General features: G+C 36.4%; 1 protein-coding gene and 1 long non-coding RNA gene across 3 annotated transcripts; both read left to right on the forward strand.

The window, feature by feature from the left end:
* Nucleotides 1-960: 960 nt before the first annotated feature.
* LOC140060732 (uncharacterized) lies at nucleotides 961-2,322 on the forward strand. The gene is made up of 3 exons (XR_011847360.1): nucleotides 961-1,146; nucleotides 1,488-1,534; nucleotides 2,301-2,322. It is a non-coding gene; the product is annotated as an uncharacterized lncRNA (long non-coding RNA).
* Nucleotides 2,323-10,678: 8,356 nt separating this feature from the next.
* On the forward strand, nucleotides 10,679-24,845 carry LOC140060346 (uncharacterized). 2 transcript variants are annotated; one of them, XM_072106508.1, is made up of 10 exons: nucleotides 10,679-12,502; nucleotides 12,876-14,302; nucleotides 14,453-14,506; nucleotides 14,623-14,649; nucleotides 21,912-21,947; nucleotides 22,166-22,216; nucleotides 22,370-22,411; nucleotides 22,862-22,903; nucleotides 23,074-23,094; nucleotides 23,594-24,845. In XM_072106508.1, exons 1-10 carry the CDS (start codon nucleotides 12,412-12,414, stop codon nucleotides 23,660-23,662), a joined length of 1,860 nt encoding a protein of 619 aa, XP_071962609.1. In that variant the 5' UTR covers nucleotides 10,679-12,411; the 3' UTR covers nucleotides 23,663-24,845. The 2 variants fall into 2 exon arrangements, with proteins under 2 accessions (XP_071962609.1, XP_071962610.1); XM_072106509.1 differs by having other exon boundaries at nucleotides 22,866-22,903.
* The last annotated feature ends 899 nt before the right edge of the window (nucleotides 24,846-25,744 follow it).

Genomic DNA, 25,744 nt, shown 5'->3' on the forward strand with positions numbered 1-25,744 from the left:
TAACACTTGGCCCAACATATGCTGATATAGCTCTTATCAATTCATAAGTTAGTTAAAGCTCATATTGTACGTTTACTGCGTGACATAGTTGCTGGGATCAGACCTCTTTGTAACATCAATTATAGGCCTACTTAACATTTAACTTCGTAACAGATCTTCATTCGTTGTTGTGTGAGACACAATAATGTTACCATTTATGCTGCTTATATTATTGGAACTGCTGATACGTAAGTTTAATGTTATTTATAGGGTATACCCTCCAATTAAAGACCACTATTGGCACAACAGATGGATAGTCTATTAGTGTTGGTCACTAATTGGAATAAATTGATGAAAGATTCTGAACCAGATATGTTGTTTTTTTGTTCAACCAGAATACAGAGCTTGGGAAGGTTTTAGTTGGAGCCTGGAGAATTAGGCAATTTACACTCATAGGGTGCGCAACGCAGGGACGTTACGCGCAACGCAAATTAATTTGTGACCAATCATATCGATTCGACGGATCATTCATAATCGCGCCGTGATTGGTCATGTTACTTGCATATTGCGTTTCGTCCTAGTGGGAACCGTCTTAAACATTCACAGACTAGGCCTTACTAATTATTCCTGCTGCAACCGCAATAATAAAATAATTATTTGCATACAATTTGAATATATAATCGATATACGTTATAAGTACGACATATTTAAAAGGAAAACAATATTTTTCTGTTTCGTAGTATTGATTTTAAAATATTTATCCTTGTTCTTACATTGAACCTATCCATTTTATGGGCAATAATACAATTATTTTACTGAGAAGTTTATACGGCCAACTTTTGCCAAACTAAAACTTGGTTCCCACTAGAGACACAACACAAGGCCCTGTAAACAGTTCGAATATTTTATCTTGCTTGTGATTGGTCAAATCGCTCACATAAAAGCGCCATAATTCCAACCACCCATCACCTGCACATTTAAGTGTTATTTTCTACTGGTCTCTGGTGACCATGTTAGGTTGAAAATAATTCATAATAATGTTGTTCTTAAATCTTCATTAGATTGGAACAGAGTCGAAGCCCGGGTGATACATGAAGGAATTTGTTATGAAAATGGAATAACGTATGAAAAGCAAGTAAGAAAGATGGGCTGCGACAGCATATCATGGTAAGATTTGTTTGTTTTCTGCTCTGTGTTCGTCCGCCAACAAAACACTACCTTTGTCGCGTTTGCGTGTCTCCCAAATATGGACACCTTTCCCAAAATCCCCGGTAATGCAATTTCAAGCTTCTTTTTTTTTTTTGCAATAATTTTAAGAAAGTATCAAACAAGATGGTAATATTAGTAATATCAATCAATAGATTTAGAGGTGATCTTGGTGGATCGTTTGTTACATAATTATTCTAGGCAATATTTGGTATTTTGATTATCATGGAGAATATTAACGTTTTCTAAATGATCTTATCTTAACATTATCTTGAATAAACCAATCCTGTTCTTTTTTACAGTACTTGCATCGATCTTAGATGGGAATGCACAAAATTAGCATGTCCAGGTAGGCATTCGTTTATTTGATAAGCCATATAACGTTGGGTTGTTATACCGCTCAAATAGACTTCCGTTTTCGTTTTAAAATACAAGGAAACTTTCTACATGTAAAAATATATTTTGTATTGAAATAAAAATTGGAAAGATAATAGAAAGAATCTAGTATAATACAACCCTGATTGTTCATTAGTTCATACATCGCAGAGGTCCCTTTTTATTGTTCAATTAATGTATTGTTAAGCGAAAATACTAAATTTAGGGAGATAGTGTTGAAAAGGCTTCCGCATTTCTGTTCAGTCCGCTACAAATATCCTAAAACTTTCTAGAATTAACTGCTTCCGTGTCTTTGGTGTATCGTGATTGATGGCCATGTCTGGGTAGGGGGTGGGAGAAATCATTAATTCTTTAATTCAATAGATTGCCAATCATATATACAAAATTATTGGAACGTACTGTAACAGTTCGCCTTCTGATCGCCATAAATAAATCTATTTCAAAGGAACTTATTTCCTAATGTTTTGTCGTGTTTTACCTTCAATTATTACATACGGCATCAGGTGGTTCCATTTATCGTCCAAATTGATTATAAATGTAATATTGTCTTTTGAGAAAGCCTGTCCTAGGCACTCTTACAGTATGTCCCTATTCGAAAATATAATAAATACCGTTATAATAGTTAGAAATAATCTTCATATGGAAGCGGTTCAAACAATGTGTGAATACTTTTTTTTTATTTCTTAGTATATACTGTAATTTATTATTCTAATTAACAGTAAGAAAATCGAGAATTAAGAGAGAAGTAGAATATAATGCAACGACTACCGAGCCATCGACTACCGAGCCGTCGACTACCGAACCGTCGACTACAGAACCGTCGACTACAGAACCATCGACTACCGAACCATCGACTACCGAGCCGTCGACTACAGAGCCGTCGACTACAGAACAATCGACAACCGAGCTGTCGACTACCAAGCCATCGACTACAGTCGAGCCATTGACTACAGAACAATCGACTACAGAACCGTCGACTACCGAGCCATCGACTACCGAACCATCGACTACCAAGCCATCGACTACAGAGCCATCGACTACCGAGCCGTCGACTACCGAGCCGTCGACTACCGAGCCGTCGACTACCGAGCCGTCGACTACCGAACCGTCGACTACCGAACCGTCGACTACAGAACCGTCGACTACCGAACCATCGACTACCGAACCATCGACTACCGAGCCGTCGACTACAGAGCCGTCGACTACAGAACAATCGACAACCGAGCTGTCGACTACCAAGCCATCGACTACAGTCGAGCCATTGACTACAGAACAATCGACTACAGAACCGTCGACTACCGAGCCATCGACTACCGAGCCATCGACTACAGAGCCATCGACTACCGAGCCATCGACTACCGAGCCATCGACTACCGAGCCATCGACTACCGAGCCATCGACTACCGAGCCGTCGACTACCGAACCGTTGACTACACAACCGTCGACTACAGAACCGTCGACTACCGAACCGTCGACTACCGAGCCGTCGACTACAGAGCCGTCGACTACAGAACAATCGACAACCGAGCTGTCGACTACCAAGCCATCGACTACAGTCGAGCCATTGACTACAGAACAATCGACTACAGAACCGTCGACTACCGAGCCATCGACTACCGAGCCATCGACTACAGAGCCATCGACTACCGAGCCATCGACTACCGAGCCGTCGACTACCGAGCCGTCGACTACCGAACCGTCGACTACAGAACCGTCGAGTACAGAACCGTCGAGTACAGAACCATCAACTACCGAGCCGTCGACTACAGAGCCGTCGACTACAGAACAATCGACAACCGAGCTGTCTACAGTCGAGCCATTGACTACAGAACAATCGACTACAGAACCGTCGACTACCGAGCCATCGACTACCGAGCCATCGACTACCGAGCCGTCGACTACCGAGCCGTCGACTAACGGAGCCGTCGACAACGGAGCCGTCGACTACAGAACAACATGTTTATGTCTAACAACTGATTCACTAACCACTGAGCCATCGACTACTGAGCCATCAACTACTGAGCCAGCGACTACTGAGCCATCGAATACCGAGCCATCGAATACCGAGCCACTGATTACAGAGCCATCGACTACAGAGCCATCGACTACAGAGCCATCGACTACAGAGCCATCGACTACAGAGCCATCGACTACAGAGCCATCGACTACAGAGCCATCGACCACTGAGCCATCGACCACCGAGCCATCGACTACAGAGCCATCGACTTCAGAGCCGTCGACTACAGTCGAGCCGTCGACTACAGAGCCGTCGACTACAGAGCCGTCGACTACAGAGCCGTCGACTACAGAGCCGTCGACTACAGAGCCGTCGACTACAGAGCCGTCGACTACAGAGCCGTCGACTACAGATCCGTCGACTACAGAGCCGTCGACTACCGAACCGTCGACTACCGAACCCTCGACTGCCGAACCATCGACTGCCGAACCATCGACTATCGAAGCATCGACTACGGAACCATCGAATAAGTCTAAGTCATCAGAAAAAGTCTCAACGACTGAGCCATCTCAATCCTCGACGATTGAGCCATCGACAACTCCAGTATCAATTTCTAGGAGTGTCACGACCGTTTTGTCACTAACACCTTGTGAATGTGGTTCAACAGCAGAAACTGTAGTTTGTATGTTTAACAGTCAAGTTTACAATGCAGGTGATGAAAGGTTTGAAGAAGAAGGATGCAATACGTGGTAAGTTTAAACTAAAACATTATAAAAATGTGTAAATTAAAATGTATGTCATAGGCTTAAGGGGCATTCCCACCTGTTTACTGTCACATGAAAATCGAATAATCCTTAAACGTACACATAGACTATGTTTAACAACGACATTATGTTATTGACATATTAACTCTCTTGCTAAAATTGGAGTATCAAAGTTAAATCTAAATAAAGGTTCGAATTTGTATCATCATACGCATTGGCCTGATTTTGTAACGCACACGCCGGCTAATGTCTCAAGAAAAGGCCATATACATGGTTGTATAGTCGCGTGCTCAAGTTAGTGTTTACCGACCGACCGACCAAAAGGGTACTCAATAAAAGTTTCAAATAAACCTACCAAAAATGTAGTCAACTTCGCACAACGTTTTTTTAAAATTATTTTATTTTGATATTCTTCTTTTTTACCCCAAATAGTACCTGCAATACTGGAAAATGGGAGTGTACTGATATAGGCCTAGACTGCCAAGGTAAGGTTAAACACAAACCAAAATCAAACTTAAGCTGGATTCCCACTAGAACGTAACGCAAAGACGTAAACGCAACGCAAGCGTTTTAACCAATGACAAGCGAAGTTATAGAGAGTTAGCAATCACAAGCGAATAAGCCATCGTTTGTGATTGGTCAATTCACTTGCGTTGCGTTACGTCCTTGCGTTGCGTCGCTAGTGGGAACCACGTTTTACTGACAAACAAATTGATTACAATACAATTTATGTATTATCTATGTTTTTTATTTTCCATATATGGACACCTTCTCAACATTTAGACAAGTGAGTATTAATTTGTTTATATTAAATTAGAATATCTTAATTATTATTCTATTACAATATAAAATAATTAATATAATATAGCAGGTTTATTTTGTAGCATATGTATTTATGTTTGTAGTAGGTTTAAATTTATAGCTGGTTTATTTCTGTAGCATATTTTAAATGTTTATAATTCTAGTGTAGCATACTTCACCGTAAAAGCCTGTTTTCCTGTCGATGTTGTGATACCGATAGCGAGTACCTTTTCCTGTAAATCGTTAGCATTTCAATGTTTACGTAGAAGATCGCCGATTATTGTTAACGATAGCGTCGAATAACGTCGACAGGAAAACAGGTTTAAATTGAAATAAGGATTTCGTAGCTACAACTTTAGTAGCAACGACTTTTGTAGCAACACCTTTTGTAGCATACACTAAATGATATCTACTTTTACAATGCAGAACTGTTGTCCAGATGAGCTTTACCCTGAACTTAACCTTCAGCACTATTGCAAATGATATCGAAGAGTTCAAAACGTAAGTGGACGCTTCCATAATGCTTGGTTCCCACTAGAACGTAACGCAAGGACGTAAACGCAACGCAAGCGTTTTAACCAATGACAAGCGAAGTTATAGACAGTTAGCAATCACAAGCGAATAAGCCATCGCTTGTGATTGGTCAATTCACTTGCGTTGCGTAACGTCCTTGCGTTGCGTCGCTAGTAGTGGGAACCACTACAGTAGAACGCAACACAGCGACGTATTGACCTAAAGTGCCGTATAGCGCAATCACAAGTGGGAACCGACGACACAACAGTACTGCAAACATCGCATGTTTGATTTCACGCAGGCGGAGGCAAACACAATTATTGTAAGGGCATTTGCTTACGTTGCGTAGGTTGCGTTACGTTGCGTCGCTAGTGGGAATCAAGTTTTAGATCCAACTTCATTTCTTTCAATTCTGACGGAATACAACAAGTTTTCAAGTTATATAATACAATTCAGTAATTGTTTCAATTTATTTTACAGTTTCATTGTAGGTCAATTATCTACAACGTTTGGCGTTGGAATAAATACTTTTATAGATGTACAGGTAAAAAAGACATTTTGGTTCAACGTTTTTAACGAAATTGAGGAGAGAACTTGAAAGCAAATAGAAAGTTTCCAAATTCTTATGTGAACCATGGGTCTATAAAGTTAGATGTTATGATGTATCTACACATATTTTAATATGTGTAGATACATCATTTAAAAATGGTCTTAGTTACTTGGTTATGTTTAGTTCTTCTAAATTTTATATTTTCGTTTTGTAGATACGCGAAGGTAGTGTTATTGTTGAATTCAAGCTTATTGATAATGATGATGAGGACATAAATGTTGAAGAAGTAGCTACTAAGATGTTTGAAGAGGTAATAATAATGATAATGATAATGATGGTGATGACGATGACGACGACGATGATAATAATAATGATAATCTTCTATAGTAAATTGAAAAAGAAGAATAATGAATTTACTTTTGCGGTACCATAATATGTTTCTAAAAACGAAATAAAGTTGAGTATGTCTGGAGTAATAGTTGTAGCATCACAACATAAACACAGCAACTCGCAACCTAATTTATTTCTTATTATATTATATCTTACAACAGATAAGTACAGTATACTTCACAGGTATTTTTCGGTGACGTTTTTTAAAGGAAATTCGTACAACTCGTATAAAACATTTAACTGTTTCTTGGTTTTCCGTGATTGTAATATATTGTAATGTTAAGTATGATGATGAATACAATATTTTCTTTCTGATATAGTTACCTTTCGTTACCATCGAATACAACAACCAAAGTATACCTGTCATTAGTGTTGACGATCCAGAGATCATTTACCGCCCTACGATTACAACAAATAAAATGACAACAGATTCACCACAAGAGTCACCTGCTGATGATGATGGCAACAACACAGCGCTTATACTAGGATTAATTTGTGTGGCTATTGTAATTGTGGTTGGAATAGTATTAGTGTTTTATATAGTAAGTGTTTGAATATATTCTATAAATCTCACATGAGCACATTGTATGGTTGTTTAACTGCCCCCACACTTTAATATCTCTATCCTTTGAAAACACGTTACCAAATCTGCACACAAATCGCCAATCTTTGAATTGATTGCGTTTTAAAATAACTACCGTATGTTAACCCGTATAGTAAATTTAGATTGAAACCTTGGCGAATTAGTCGACTATTAAAGTTCAATGAATGTCGTCTTAAACTCTGACTACACTATCAAACTAGTTTGACAAAAAAAAGTGTGATGTGCCCAAATATGTTAGTGATATGACATTATCATGTCCATATATGGACACATCACATTTGTTGCCATATAAAGTTTGAAGGTGTAAACAGAGCTTTAGGTATAATTGTACCATGGAGTAGAATTTTACCGTGTAAAGGGTCCTTCATTGTGCATATAGTACATTGTATTAAAATCTTTTGCATAAAATCACCAAACTATATTAATGTTTTTAGGAACGTAAACGGAGAAGCAACGTATCAATTAAACAAGATACAGCGAACCTACCAGTAAGTAATTGATTTAGTGTTTTAATATAAAATATGCTTTTTTAAAAGAGTTATACCACCTTATTGATTACACCATTTCTATCTCATCCGTTTCTCAACGTTATCAGTTTCTACTTTTTTAAAAGAGCATTCTCCGTTACTGCTCCTCGTCTGTGGAATGCTCTACCGAGCTCTATAAGATTTTGCAAAACTGTTGATACTTTTAAAAAATTATTAAAAACACATTTATTCATTAAGGCATATGGAAATCATGAGGTTTCTTAAAGTTGTTTAGACTTAGAATTGTTTTGTATACCTTTTCCTGGCCAGCATTATCTTTGGGGTGCCTCTGTCTTGGTTGTTGTCTCTGAGCACCCGGTCGTCTGTGGCAAGGCAAATGTGTATCCTGCTCCTTTGTTTGGTCACCTAGGTAGGGGTCCGGGACCGCGACAGAACGACAACGGATGGGGACCCTCCAAAGAAATTGCATTTTATTTGTCAGGAATTTGTATGATTTATTTCTTTTTTATTTTTAAATGCGCCTTGAGCACTCTGGAGTGGTATGTGCGCTATAAAAATCTTATTATTATTATTATTATTATTATTATTACTTGGTTGTCTCGCCTATCGGGCTTCCATCAATACCGTTCCGGATTACATCAGTCGCATGTTAACCAGGACTCAGCCCGGAGGTCGACCTACTACCAGATCCATCTCTAATTGTAATTATATTATTCCTCGACCTTCTTTAGAGATTTTTAAACAATGTTTCAGTTATAAAGCGCCTATGTATTTTAATATCACCCGATTCTGCTACTGTCAATAGGTATGTATCTGTATAACTATCACCTAGGGACAGTAGCAGAATCGGTTGTAATATGATTCCTAACATCATTCGACAATCTGAAAATGTTATTTCCTTTAAACGTGAACTTAAACAATTTATTTCCAGTTAATATTGTTCGTACTATGTATATATATATATATATTTTTTCATTTGTCAACGATTTTAACTTTTATATGAATTTTATATAATCATTGTAAATTTTTAAGCCTTTAATATATTTTATGTCATTTGAATATTTAATATTTTATGTGTTGTACTGTATGTATGTTTTATCGAGGGCCCTGAATGATCAGTTCTATTAGGAACTGGATAGGCTACCCTCAGTAAATATGGTAATAAATAAATAAATAAATAACCAATCAGAGGTAATTAATTAAACAATAAAGTGCGCATGAGCCCAATCACAACGAAACAATGTTTCCTTCAGATCAAATGTTAACAAAATAATCGGTTACTTTTTTTCGAGCGGAATCTGGTAAATCCCGGCAGTTGATCGTTTATTATATGGCTGCGGGAAACACGGCCTTGCACGCAACGCAATTACGTATGAACGCCGCAAGTAATTTAATCATCAAACTATAATAATAACTAAACGCTAAACATTGTTTTTAATATTTGTTTCAGAGGGAAGCTGAAGCAGGCGAAGTTGAAATGGTAAAATAACATGTTATCATTTATTCTGTTAAATATATTAAATGATCCGTGACGACAAAGATATGATAAGGTGCCAAAGACTATAGTTATTGGCAACGTGACGCGATGACGTGTAACCAATGACTTATGATATTAGTAATGTAATAATGTGTTTTTTTACAGGTACAGAATGACAGTAATGTAAAGGTAAACAGTACAGATACATTAATATGATACATTAATATTAAGCCTATCGTCGTACAATATAAAAATCTTTTTGTAATTTATGTTATTAGTCTATAAATTGAAAAATATGGTTTTTTTTATGCAGAAAGTTGAGAACGAATATGTAAACACAGTTGCTGTTGTAGATGTAATTGCTATGGTAAGTTTCCATATTCAGAAGACAAGGCATGTAAGGCGTTCATGCGAACAGGTAGCTTAGTAAAGCTTGGTTCCCACTAGAACGTAACGCAAGGACGTAAACGCAACGCAAGCGTTTTAACCAATGACAAGCGAAGTTATAGACAGTTAGCAATCACAAGCGAATAAGCCATCGCTTGTGATTGGTCAATTCACTTGCGTTGCGTTACGTCCTTACGTTGCGTCGCTAGTGGGAACCACGCTTGTAGGGTGTCACTGCCAACTCAACTAACGCACGCAAATAAACCAACCCATAAACGATGGATTATTCGAATGTCGCCCTGTCATGTTGAGCTTAAGATGTCATTGTGTTTCGTCCTACCTAGTGGGAACCAAGCTTAAAAACGCCAACGACTGCATAAAGCATGGTTCCCGCTAGAACGCAACGCAGTGACGTATCGACGCAAAGTGCTGTATTGCGTAATCACAAGGGCATTTTCTTAGGTTGCGTAGATTGCGTTACGTTGCGTCGCCTGTGAGAACCAAGCTTTAGTGGGAACCAAGCTTAAAAACGCCAACGACTGGAGTACAATCGACGCCGTGTCAACTTCTATCTACAAATATAGATATACTTTTCCGAGAAATCCTTTGTCGACCGCGACAGTGATTTTAATAGTTATTGACGTCACGATTTTGTTTTTATTGTTTACAGGAAGAAAAGGAAAAAAACCCCGAGGTAATTGCCGTAAATTAGAAGTAGTAGCAACTTTAGGCCTAGGCCTTGATGTTCATTTTATATAGGGGTGTATGAAAAAGTTAAATGGCATGTTATTACTGTACATTATATTTGATAAAACTAATTTTGTCTTTTGCAGGAGAGTCATGAGGAGAAACCTGTAGATGAAAAGTTTACAGAGGTATGGTAGTAAATTTGAAAGTACCGTAGTTAATCATAAAACAGTTTTGTTTGCAATGCTATGTATGGACAAATTAAATTCAAAGTTATTCCATTATATTTGATAAAACTCCTTTTTTCTTTTGCAGGAGAATACCGTACAGGAGACTTTTACAGAGGTATTGTAGTAAATTTAAATATACCGTAGTTAATCATAAATATGTTTTGCAATGCAAATTACAGAAAAAACTATAAAAATATGATTAACCTTCAATTATATTTTCAGAGTTCGGAAATTTGAGTGTGACGTCAAACAAGAAGACACAATTAACATAAATGTGTTGGACATGTGAAAATGAATTATGAGAACTTTTGTATCAATGTGGATACAAGATAAAAAGTGGGGTTATCAAGGGTGGAGGGTGCCTTTAAGGTATAACTAAATTTGGAAATCTTCAATAACATGCAGATTAACACATATAATGAGGTTATCACGGAAATTAATGTGATGTTTTGGTATAAAAAAACAGTAACTATTTTATTGATTATTTTGTAAAAAAAACAAGATAAATTGACGTACAGGGCCATTGGCCTTTATGTTATTTTCTAACACTAACTAAGCGCGTACATAATGATGTAAGACAGAGAGATGTGTGCCTATTTAAAGTACCATTTTTCTAGAACGCAACGCAGCGACGTATTGACGCAAAGTGATGTATTGCGTAATCACAAGTGGGAATTGACGACGCAAAAGGTTTGATTTCACGCAGGCGGGGCAAACACAATTATTGGAAAAGCATTTCCTTACGTTGCGTCGGTTGTTGCGTTGCGTAGCTAGTAGGAACCAAGTTTTAATATGTTCTAACATGCACTAACTAAGCGCGTACATAATGATGTAAGACAGAGAAATGTGTAGCTATTTAAGTACCATTTTTCGGGAAGAGTGGTCAAGGAGGGTGGGAGGTTTGGAAGTTGGGCAAGACGTGTGGCGTGCAATAGGCTATAAGCATTGGCTTAACATGATCCAGGCGCCACATGTGATAACATGTTTTATCATTTTTAGTTATAGATTTATTACTGTAGGGATGTGTACATGTTTGTAAATGTTACCGTCTTAGAATTGTAGAAGGAGAAATAAAACGAACACTGAAACATATGATGCTGTGTTGAGAGTTGTCTATGATATTGGACAATACTCTATGAATGATTAGATGACTGTAGGGATGTGTACATGTTTGTAAATGTACCGTCTTAGAATTGTAGATTTCTATCCTTAAAATTTAAATTGTACATTGTTTTTATATATTCAAAAGAGAGAGATGAAAAAATAAAACGAACACTGAAACATGTGACGCTGTGTTACAGAGTTGTCTATGATACTGGACACTACTCTAATGATTAAACAAAAGGTTATATATCTATTCGAACTTGATTACTATTATAATATTGTTGATTCTGAAAGTTATTTTACGGTACGATAAAACGTATTGTCACAACAAAGGCAAACAAACAAAACAAAAACAGTATATCAATTGTTCGCGGATTAGTGAAAATACCGTAAGTCTTAGCAATTTGTAAAGACTCAATATGCAATGCGTCGTTTCGTCATGTATATCCATGAATTTTCCAGTCGCTATCCCTCAACCATGCGTGCGTCATAACTGTTGACGAGACAATTGCCTGAATACGGATATTTCCTCCACCCATATAATTGTTAAGGTAAAATGAACAGGAACAATATATAGTCAAGGATATCATTTATCCAACTTTAATCCATTGATAGAAAGGGAATTTATATGAAACTTCCTATGAAGAAACAATAATCTATTCAGCACATCTATTCATCTCACAAAAATCCTTTCTTCTTCATGTTGAAAATTGATTGAGCTCTTCATTGTCAATGTCAATATAGGTCCAGATATAGAAATCAGACTATTCTATAGAACAATATTATTGTATTTCCTCATGCCATACGTTTTGGGTATTGTATAAATAATTGTCACCATTACTTATATCCGTATTAAAAGTGATAAAATATATACGTGCATGACATCTTCATTGCCTACTGTACGTTGCTGTAATAGCATCTCATCATTATCATCTTTTGTGCTGTTTCCGTTATTTGAAATGCTGATACGTAAGTTAAATGATATTTATAGGGTATCCTTCTAACAGAAACCCATTACTGATGCCAAATGTTCGGTAATCTTATCATTGTAGTGTTTTTGACTAATGGGATATTCAATGAAGTGTATTCATATCTTCCCGATACTCGAATATCAGCCACAAATAATATAATGCGCCCCACGCGTGTACTTTATGTTCGCTGCGTTTCTTTTACAAAAATATAAAGCAGTTATTTACGAGTCATACAGGTAGACGATAGACTTACAGACCGATAGAACATCTTCATATGCACCCGGGTCAATGAAGGAGATTTTGAAATTGATGGCGAATCAATTGAATGACAAAACAGAGCGTGCATTAAATGTATTTTTTTTAACCAACAGTAAGAAAATCGAGAGTTAACAGATCTTTAATTGTTTCAACTTGTTTGTTTGTAATAACAAGCCAACTAATAGCGACTACTGAAACATTTACAACTGAACCACCAACTACAGAACCATCTACCACTGAACCACCAACTACAGAACCATCTACCACTGAACCACCAACTACAGAACCATCTACCACTGAACCACCAACTACAGAACCATCTACCACTGAACCACCGACTACAGAACCATCTACAACTGAACCACCAACTACAGAACCATCTACAACTGAACCACCAACTACAGAACCATCTACAACTGAACCACCAACTACAGAACCATCTACAACTGAACCACCAACTACAGAACCATCTACCACTGAACCACTAACTACAAAACCATCTACCACTGAACCACCAACTACAGAACGATCTACCACTGAACCACCAACTACAGAGCTATCTACCACTGAACGACCAACTACAGAACCATCTACCACTGAACCACCGACTACAGAAGCATCTACCACTGAACCACCAACTACAGAACCATCTACCACTGAACCACCGACTACAGAGCCATCTACCACTGAACCACCAACTACAGAGCCATCTACCACTGAACCACCGACTACAGAAGCATCTACCACTGAACCACCAACTACAGAATCATCTACCACTGAACCACCAACTACAGAACCATCTACCACTGAACCACCGACTACAGAACCACCTACCACTGAACCACCGACTACAGAGTCATCTACCACTGAACCACCGACTACAGAGTCATCTACCACTGAACCACCGACTACAGAACCATCTACCACTAAACCACCGACTACAGAACAATCTACCACTGAACCACCAACTACAGAACCATCTACCACCGAACCATCTACCACCGAAATACCGACTACAGAACCATCTACCACTGAACCACTAACTACAGAACCATATAATACTGAACCACCAACTACAGAACCATCTACCACTGAACCACCAACTACAGAACTATCTACCACTGAACCACCAACTACAGAACCATCTACCACTGAACCACCGACTACAGAACCATCTACCACTAAACCACCGACTACAGAACCATCTACCACTGAACAACAAACTACAGAACCATCTACCACTGAACCGCCAACTACAGAACTATCTACCACTGAACCACCAACTACAGAACCATCTGCCACTGAACCACCAACTACTGAGCCACCAACTACTGAACCACCAACCACAGAACCACCGACAACTGAACCAACTACAGAACCATCGACTACTAGACCAACAACCACCAAACCAACAACTACCAAACCATTGAGTACAAAACCATCGACTACCAAACCATCAACTAAAACAGGCCTAGCAATAGGATCAGCAGCTACTTGTGTTGTAATTGTGGTTGGAATAGTCTTAGTAGTTGTTTATATAGTAAGTATTCGACTACAGATTTTCTTCAAATAATTCTCACATGATGTATTGTTGACCAACCAACCTACCAATCACAGTATCCTACAATCCTTTTTATCATTAAGCATGAACATTAAGATAATCTGTAAAAAACACTTATTTGTTTTGTAGAAACGTCGTAAGAGGAAACCCAAAGAATCTAAACAAGATACAGCTAACCTACCAGTAAGTGATATAGTATAATTATGTATTTAATTCACAGGGTAAAACAAATTGTTATAAGGATAACTATTGAACCCCAACATTAATGCAACCTTTTAAATGTGTTTTTGTTGTTTCAGATGTATACTGAAACAATTGAAGCTACGGTAAAATGTTGTTATTGTTTATTTTTATGATTTATGACAACTTAAATGACCTGATCAGGATAATATGAAGACGGTGTCCACAACAAAGAGGCGATGACGCCAATAGCGACAATGACGTTTCTTATTACTACTAGACGGGATGACAGTGTTTGGTTACCACTACGCCATGACGCCACGCATATGACGTTAACGCAACGCAATGACGTAAAGATAATATGTCTACACTAGTTCAAGTTCAAGTTCAAATTTATTCACATAATGCAAACATATACAAAATATAAAAGATACAAGTGGTTGGAAATTAAGTAAATAATAGTTGCATTATGCCTGGAGAATACCATTTAAACCCCAAGGGGCTTTAAGCCTGGATCCACCAGAAAGAATAAAAAAGTTAAAAATAATAATAATAAGCAAAGTGAAGGTACGCTACTGACAGACAGGGACGGACATGTACGACGATACAAACACGACAAGGACGACAGGAAGGACAAACTGTATTTATATGAGTTGCCTAATTAAATTTAATTATAAGTTATTAATATGATCAAAATAATTAATTTACTTTATATTTTGATATTAGATAAGATTTGTAGTTTATTTTTAGAGTATTATTTGTTTTGCTATTAGTTATTGACGGATTAAGAGAGTTCCAAAGTAGGGGACCGGTATGTAGTATAGAGTTAAGTATTTGCTTACTGCTATAGTTTTTGGAAATGTAGTTGTTTGCGTTCCTAGTGTTATATTTGTGTAGTTCGTTATTTTTAGTGAAGAAACCGTTGAAAGTGGATGGTAGTTTGTTATTTGAGTACCTAAACATGAAGAGGGCAGTTTGCAATTTATTAATGTCAAAAATGTTTAGGGTATTTAGGGTGTGAAAAAGAGGTTTAGAGTGGGAGAGGTATTTTGAGAGAGTGCAAATGCGAAGGGCCTTTTTTTGGAGTTTGAAAAGTTTGTCTATTTTGGTTGTTTCCGTGCTGGTCCATGGACAGAGAGTTCGATGTTTTGAGTTAGTGGCTGCCCATGCAATGTTGTAGTAAGAGAGATGTGGAAGTATTAGAGTATTATATAAAGAAAAAAGGATGTTAGACGGAAGAGTGAATTTAAGTTTATTTAGTATGCCAATAGTTCTTGAAATTTTGTTTGATATGTTATTAATATGGAGATTCCAGTTCAGTTTATTATCAATAATTACACCAAGAAAATGGGTGTGGTCGACTGGTTTGATGGGTATATTATCGATATAGATATTTGTATTTGTAGCATTATTATTGTTTTTATTTCCGGAAAAGTGAATGTAATTTGTTTTGCTGATGTTTAGTGAAAGCTTGTTGATTTTAAACCAGTTTGAAACGTTTCGGATTTCTCGGTTGAAAGTTTGAATTAAAGTGTTAGGATCTGGGCTGGAGAGAAAGATATTAGTGTCATCTGCAAATAGAACATAAGAGAAATAGTTTGAGGCGTAAATCAGATCATTTATGTAGATTAGGAAGAGAAGGGGACCAAGAATAGAACCTTGAGGAACGCCACATTTAACAGGAAGGATGTCAGAGGAGTGAGAATTAAAAGAAGTGAATTGCATTCTGTCTTGAAGGTAGTTAGTAATTAGGGATAAAGGAATTCCACGGATGCCATAGTGGCAAACTAGTTTGACAAAAAAGTGTGATATGGCCAAATATGGTAGTGATATGACATCATCATGTCCATATATGGGCACATCACATTCTTTTGTTACATAAAGTTTGAGCTAAACAAATAATTTGACGAAATTATCAATCAATCAATCAATCAATCAAAGTAACGTTTATTTCTCTTCTTCTCTTTCATAGAATATAAAAATTAACAGTAAATATGATTAAAATAAGAGGGGCGACATTCAAACAATTAAACAATACAACATTATTGATATTAATTATAACATTTATTATGTTTTGATCTTTTACAGAAAGAAGAAAATGAATATGATACAATTGATACGGTATTTTTTTTAATTTTCAACATATAGTCTAGAAGAATAGCATTAATTAAATGTGTGATAGGTTTGCCAAATCTGTGTAACCCAGTGGGCTTCTGCGCGAATGTACCCACTCTGAAACAATCGATTGATTTGATTGTTGTCTCAGACCCAATGTATAATAACTAGTGATTATTATGAGTATACAGATACAGATTCCTTTTCATATCCAATATAATGGAAATTATGTTTTTTTTTTACAGAAAGATGAGAACCAATATGTAAATACATCTGCTGTAAATGAAATTAATATGGTAATTATTTTCAATATAAATATTGTCTAAAAGTATGCATAGAAAATAAAGCAATTTGACAGCAGCATCAGCGAATGCACCAAATGTAGATTGACAATGTAGACAGTAATTCACAAGCAATTCGTATGGTTATGTTTTTGTCTTTTTTTCACAGCATGATGAGAACCAATATGCTGTTGTAGATGAAATTGCTATGGTAAGTTTGGTTACCATAATCAAATCGGTGTTGAGTAAAGCTCTATCTACACTATCAAACTTTATGTGACAGCAAAATGTGATGTGCCCATATTTGGACATGATGATGTTATATCACTACCATATTTGGGCACATCACTACCATATTTGGGCACATCACTACCATATTTGGGCACATCACTACCACATTTGGGCACATCACACTTCTTTTGCCAAACTAGTTTGACAGAACTTTAAGCTTGGTTCTCACTTGGACGCAACGCAACAATGTGTTGTTGCATTATCGTCGTCGTCAGCACAGCGTAAACAATTTGACCAATCACAAGTCACAACCGTTTGGATGATTGGTCAAATTAATTGCGGCGCGCGCGTCCTTTGGTTTCCGCGTCTACTGTACCTAACTAAGACATAGTCAATTATTGACTATGCTTATGATTAACAGTATTGGTCTTGTTTTGTTCTTTTACATAGAAAGATGAGAACCAGTATGCTGCAGTATATGACATTCCTATGGTAAGTTTTTTTTCTTTTACCTAAACGTATTCAATGCTGTACCAGCAAGTTTTAGAGTTTGATATATCGAGTCGCGGAAGCAATATGTATTTTCGTTGTTTTCATTTCCATATCATTGTGTCAATAAAAGTAGTTACTACGACATATTTCTAAAAACTTGATCAACAAGCAAACATTTATAATTTGTAAAGTTTCTTCTTTTTCTTTTTTTTACAGAAAGAGAAGACGATTCCCGAGGTAAGGCTTAAGTTATAGTGCAACACTAATATCTCAACGTATTGAAGTTAGCAATGCTTATTTCATTAAAAAAATTAGGCATACAAAAATTTAATTTTAAACAACACTGCCATCAAATAAAACTAAATGATACAGTAGTATTTTTTGTCTTTTTATAAAGGCCTACACTTTTTTTTCAAATTACAAACAAAATATAAAATGTTTAAAAAAAATAATTTTTGTTATTTTTTATACGATTTGAAATACAATAAAATAGAACTATAAACTAAAAAATTCATCCTAGAATATTGTTGATGATGATGTTGATTAAAAAAATGAAAATGGTACCGGTAAATCGAAAACGGTGCCTGTAAACCGAAAACGGTGCCGGTAAACCGAAAACGGTGCCGGTAAACCGATAACGCTGCCGGTAAACCAAAAACGGTTGTCAAGAAATAGAACAACTGTATAACGAAATGGGAATGTAAAATACGGTGATAATAATTTCACCCTCAATTATATTTCAGAATGTGGCCGTACAAGACGAATCAAAGTTGTACATTAACATTAAACCCTCAAAGACGAGACGACCCAAATAAGGAGCCGTGAGTCGACCAATCAGCATCATTTGGATGATCAATCGCGCCGTGATTGGACAATTACTTGCGGCGTGCTTACGTCATTGCGTTGCGTTCAAATGGAAACCAGGCTTGAAGGGAACGTACAGTAATGTGAACAATCGTGCTATTCTGTTCTTATCTCAGACCATGGAGAAATAAGCTAAATTATTTCTCTATGCTCAGAAAAATGCTCAGAAAAATTGTAGATCTGTGAAAACTACAAAAGAGTGTTGTTAGGACGTACGCACAATAAATAGATAATAATGTAATTTAGGGTTGAAAAAACAGTAAATATTTTATTTTGATAGTATATACATTAACTTACGTATCAGTCTGCTTAGATCAATATATTTATGTTATTAATTATTCATTCATTCATTCAATCTTTTATTTCGGAAACTCTGGTCCATAGAAAGTAAATTACATATAAATGAAATAAATAAAATAGACAAAATTACTACTACCATCTCAGGATGGCATTCCATCTGGAGAGCATCTTCGACTTAACTAAGACGTTGCTTATAATCGTTGAGATTAAAATATTTTTGCTTGCATTAAGTCTACACATCAGGCCATATATTGATATTCTTAACAATTCATAAAAAGAAGGAATTCTACATTCCGTAAACATGAGGCTGGCACTGCAATGTCGAGGCCTTTGCAACAACATTCTTAAACCATTATTGTAGCATACCTGGAGAGATCGCAAGGTACCTTGATTATAGTTGCACCATAATGTAGCACAATACATATTTACACAATATGTTCTAAATAAAACATATATATATATATATATATATATATATTTAGTAGGCCTGTTTTTTTTAAATAAATTATTTTACATCTATTTTTTTACATTTGACCAATGACAAGCGATGGATTATAACTGTCGCTTGTCATTGGCCAACTCGCTTGCGTTGGTCTCTAGTGGGAACCAAGCTTTATGGCCCTGGGTGCGATTTTGTTATTCGTACATAAGTTGGGGACCCCATGTGAAAGGTACTACTTCCTAAATATGACTAAACCCAACCCTCTAAATAATCTGTCTCTCACTATAAAGTAATAGAAGTAGCTCATGGGAGTCGAACTCCATACATCGACATGTAAAGTCCATAGTCTAATACACTCGACTACACAGACGGCTCGACAGAAATCGTTTGCATTAGCGAATTGTAGTTAGCTCAATTCTTACGTCACACCTTTTGGATATGACTACTTAATATTCATATTTATTTTGTGATGTTTCACGAGGGGTCCCCAACTTATGTACGAAAAGAAATATCGCGCCTTGGGCTCTCACTATTAGTGAGAACAAAGCTTAACTTCTATGGGATAATAATTTTACAAAAGAGCGTCGCGGTTTACGTCACATAGATCCATTGTGACTAATTCTATAAATTGTAGATTACGATACTTCCCTTTCATTTTGTGTCCGACTTTTGTCGCCTTTATATAATATACATCTAACTTTTAGCTGCGTGACAGAGATCATTCGTTACTGAGGCTCAATTATGTTATTTTTACCATTTTTGCTGCTTATTGAACTTCTGATACGTAAGTTAAATATATTTATAGGATATACCCTCCTATTAAAGACCACTATTGGGACAAAAGGTGAAATAACTCTTATTATTAATCTAATCTCAATCTAAATTGAAAAAAAATCCAATGAGGAAATATGTGACATTTAATATACGCGTTGCCTCGTTCTTCGGATGGGAGGTAATTCCGTTCGTCCGTGTACTTCATAGTGCACGTTAAAGATTTTTTTTAATTTTGCTTACAATAATGAATTACTAATATTATTTATTATGTACTTCATGATTTAATTACTATCATTAAGAACCTACCGAAACATCAAAGTGTATATGTCCAACAAGTGAACCTTGGACAACCGAACTTTCGACCACCGAACCATGGACAACCCAACATTCTACCACCGAACCCTCGACCACTGAACCTTCGACCACCGAACCTTCGACAACACAACCTTCGACCACCGAACCTTCGACCACCGAACCTTCGACCACCGAACATTCGACAACCGAACCCTCGACCACCGAACCTTCGACAACCGAACCCTCGACCACTGAACCTTCGACCACTGAACCTTCGACCACCGAACCTTCGACAACCGAACCTTCAACCACCGAACCTTCGACAACCGAACCCTCGACCACCGAACCTTCGACAACCGAAACCTCGACAACTGAACCTTCGACCACCGAACCCTCGACCACTAAGCCTTCGACCACCGAACCATCGACAACCGAACCCTCGACCACTGAACCTTCGACTACCGAACCATCAACCACCGAACCTTCAACAACCGAACCCTCGACAACTGAACCTTCGACTACCGAACCATCAACCACCGAACCTTCGACAACCGAACCCTCGACCACTGAACTTTCGACTACCGAACCATCAACCACCAAAAAATGTGTATGTCCAACAACAAGTGAAACCCGAACTACCGATCCAGCTGATCCATCCGCTACAGAACCACCGACTACCAAACCATCAACTCAAACAGGCCTAGTAATAGGATTAGCAACTACTTGTGTTGTAACTGTGGTTGGAATAGTCTTAGTAGTTGTTTATATAGTAAGTATTCGACTGCATATTTTCCCCAAATAAATCTCACATGATGTATTGTTGACCCACCAACCAACCAATCACAGTATCCTACAATCCTTTTTATCATTAAGCATGAAAATTAAGGTAATCTGTAAAAAACACTTATTTGTTTTGTAGAAACGTCATAAGATGAAACCCAAAGAATCTAAACAAGATACAGCTAACCTACCAGTAAGTGCTTTAGTATAATTATGAAAATAATTCACAGGGCGAAACGGGGGGCGAAACGAATTGTTATAAGGATAACTATTGAACCCCAACATTAATGCGACCTTTTCAATGTTTTTTTTTTCAGATGAATACTAAAGCAATTGAAGCTACGGTAAAATGTTTTTATTGTTTATTTTTATGATTTATGACAACTTAAATGACCTAATCAGGATAATAGTTCAAGACGGTGTCCAAAACAGAGAGACGATGACGTCAATAATGACAATAACGTTCCTTATACGAAATGACAGTGTTTGGTTATCACTACGCAAGGACGTATTAATTAACACGCAACGAAAATGACGTAAACGCAACGTAATGACGTAAACATAACGTAAATGGCGTAAACGCAACGCAATTGCGTAAATGCATGTAAAGCTCTGTCTACTCTATCAAACTTGTTTGACAAAGAAGTGTGATTTCCCAAATATGAGAGTCATATGCCCAAATATGGTAGTGATATGACATCATCATGTCCATATATGGGCACATCACATTCTTTTGTTACATAAAGTTTGAGCTCAACAAATAATTTGACGAAATTAAGCAATACAACATTATTGATATTAATTATAACATTTATTACGTTTTGATCTTTTACAGAAAGAAGAAAATGAATATTATGATACAATTGATACGGTATTTTTTTATTTTCAACATATAGTCTAGAAGTATAGCATTAATTAAATGTGTGATGGGTTTGCCAAATCTTTGTAATCCCAGTGGGCTTCTGCGCGACTGGACCCACTCAACCGAGACAACAATAATCGATTGATTTGATTGTTGTCTCTGACCCAATGTAGATCGACCATTTTTAAAATAACTTTTGATTACTATGATTTTTTTCTCTTTTACAGAAAGATGAAAACCAATACGTAAATACATCTGCTGTAAATGAAATTAATATGGTAACTATTTTCAACATAAATATTGTCTAAAAGTATGCATAGAAAAACATTTAGCAATTTGACAGCATCAGCGAATGCACACCAAATGTAAATTGACAATTTAGACAGTAATTCACGAGCAATTTGTATAATTATTTTGGGTTTTTTTCACAGCATGATGAGAACCAATATGCTGTTGTAGATGAAATTGCTATGGTAAGTTTGGTTACGGTAATAATCAAATCGGCGTTGAGTAAAGCTCTATCTACATTATCAAACGTTATGTGACAACAAAATGTGATGTGCCCATATTTGGACATGATGATGTCATATCACTACCATATTTGGGCACATCACTACCATATTTGGGCACATCACTACCATATTTGGGCACATCACACTTCTTTTGCCAAACTAGTTTGACAGAGCTTTAAGCTTGGTTCTCACTTGGACGTAACGCAACGACGTGTTGTTGCGTTGTCGTCGTCAGCACAACGCAAACAATTTGACCAATCACAAGTCACAACCGTTTGGATGATTGGTCAAATTACTTGCGGCGCGCGCGTCCTTTGGTTTCCGCATCTACTGTACCTAAATTATGACATAGTCAATTATTGACTATGCTTATGATTAGCAGTATTGGTCTTGTTTTGTTCTTTTACACAGAAAGATGAGAACCAGTATGCTGGAGTATATGACATTCCTATGGTAAGTTCTTTCTTTTACCTCAACGAATTCAATACTGTACCAGCAAGTTTTAGAGTTTGCTATCCCGAATCGCGGAAGCAATGTCTTTTCGTTTTCATTTCATATAATAAATTGTGTCAATCAAAGTAATTACTACAACATATTTCTAAACTTGATTTTTTATTTTACAGAAAGAGAAGACAATTCCCGAGGTAAGGCTTAAGTTAGTGCAACGTTAATATTTCAACGTATTTAAGTTGGAAATGCTTATTTCATTTTAAGAATTAGGCATACAAAAATGTAATTTTAAATTACACTGCTAACAAATAAAACTAAATGTGTTATTTTTTTATCTTTTTATAAAGGCCTACACCTTTTTTCAAATTACAAACAAAATGTAAAATGTAAAAAACATATTTCATTTTTGTCATTTTTTATACGATTTTAAAAACAATAAAATAGAACTATAGACTAAAAATTCATCCTAGAATATTGTTGATGATGATGCTGAAGAAAAAAAAATTGGTACCGGTAAATCGAAAACGGTGATGGTAAACCGGAAACGGTGCCAGTAAACCGATAACGCTGCCGATAAACCGAAAACCGTGCATGTAAACCGAAAACGGTTGTCGAAAACACGAGAAAGAGAACAAACTGGAAAACGAAAAAGGAAAATACGTTGATAGTAATTTTACCCTCATTATATTTCAGAATGTGGCCGTACAAGACGAATCAAAGTTGTACATTAACATTAAACCCTCAAAGACGAGACCCAAATAAGGAGCCGTGAGTCGACCAATCAACATCATTTGGATGATCAATCGCGTCGTGATTGGTCAATTACTTGCGGCGTGCTTACGTCATTGCGTTGCTTCCTAAGTGGAAACCAGGCTTGAAGGATCGGAATGTGATCAATCGTACTATATATTCTGTTCTTATCTCAGACCATGGAGAAATAAGCTAATTATTTCTCCATGCTCAGGAAAATTGCAGATCTGTGAAAGCAACAAAATAGTGTTGTCAGCGCGTACGTAAAATAAATTATATATAGATAAATGTAATTTGTCAAGGGTTAAAAAACAGTAATATTTTATTTTAATACAGTAGTATATACATTAACATACGCATCAGTCTGCTTAGATCAATATATTATTTATATTATTATTATTATTATTATTATTATTATTATTATTATTTATTGCCAAAAACCAGATACAAACAAACAAAAACACAGAAACTAAGGGAGTAGGCAGGAACCTAAAAGTGAACCTAATCACTATAACAAGAGTTCAGGTTCCGTACTCCCAAAGTAACAACAATGATATATAATAAACTATATAAAAATATTTAAATAACAAATAGACGAATCAACAGTGTCAATATAAAATAAACGGATAAAATACATTATAGTCGATTCAACAAAGTCAATATAAAACATGTGATTTAAGTGAATTTAAAAATGTTGGAAAACTGTCTAAAATTAAAGAATTTTGATGTTCAGTTAAATTATATATCGTAGGCCTGTTTTTTTTTTTAAATCGCTTCGCTCGCTCCCCCTCTAGAAAGTGTAATGACTCGGTTAAAAAGGTTTTAGAAGGACGTTGTCCTTGTACGGTACGTTTTCTGTCGGTAACCATTATTGTAATGCTTGACATTCGTAAAACTAAATCTACTCTGTTTCACAGTGTCTTAGATGATTAATAACTAATTAAAGTATGGTGTTTCTTGTTTGGTAGGGCCCTTATAGGGCGGAGGTGTAGAGGCGGAGTTAATTTGAGGGAGGTGCTTATTCGAGGGATATGTTCAATTTTTTAGTTTTAATAATATGGTAACAGATATGAAAAGTGGTAGCCTAAATAAATTAACGAATGTTTGGTAAATTGTAGATAACAGTGAATTCTACTACAAATAGTATAATTGTGTTATTATGAATATAATAAAATATATAAATGTGGATAGGCGTTTATTAGATAGTTGGGGGGGGGGGGGTGGGGGGGGATTCTTATTCAAAGTGATGTTTTATTGGGGAGGTGTTGGGCGTTTATTCAAATAAATACCATCTTAATAATCAGTACATGATTTAGTTTAAACATCTTTTGAAACTTCCGCGACACGGCGACAGAGTGGGCCGTTTCGGCAACAACGTTTTAGACGGCTTGCAACATGGGCAGATGTATCCCGGTAGGCCTACTAACGGGACACAGATAGCCCACATTTATTCCTGCCAGCTTGCTCAATAAAACTCGGCTATCGGGATTTCACTCGATTTTAAACAAAATGTCTTACCATCAGATAACCCTGTGTAATTTTATAATATTATTCCTCACTATATACTCCGATGCTTTATGGTGTATATTTTCATTTGATCTTTTTAATTTGGAGTATAATTTTTATTTTTTAACTACTGTACCTTCACACGCACACGCGCGGTCCGATCCGAAAATAGCCACTAGCTATAGCCACTAAACCAGGAAGTTGCAAGGTGGAACGTGAACTCATTGTGAACCCGGAAATTACCTCCACCCCGTACAATTGAAATTGAATTGAAAATCAACCAATGAAATTAGAAATTTTTCTTCCTAATATAGAAATATGGAACAATATCGTAATAGTGAAAACTAATGTTATCAAATTTACATTTCGCGGTACATCTGAGATAGATCAGGTAAGTATTCATGGCGGAGATTTGTGCTCGCCTATGTCAGAATTAACCATAATTTATATATAGATCTCAAGCATCTGAAGATCCCCCTCATGGACTAGAGTGAATAAGTTGACATTAAACTGTTGGCATTAATAATTAGCATTCTTGATCATACCAATACTGTTACAATGTATATGTATTTGACCAATCACAAGCGA

Source organism: Antedon mediterranea, chromosome 10, assembly GCF_964355755.1.
Source record: "Antedon mediterranea chromosome 10, ecAntMedi1.1, whole genome shotgun sequence".
NCBI classification, from domain to species: Eukaryota; Metazoa; Echinodermata; class Crinoidea; order Comatulida; family Antedonidae; genus Antedon; species Antedon mediterranea.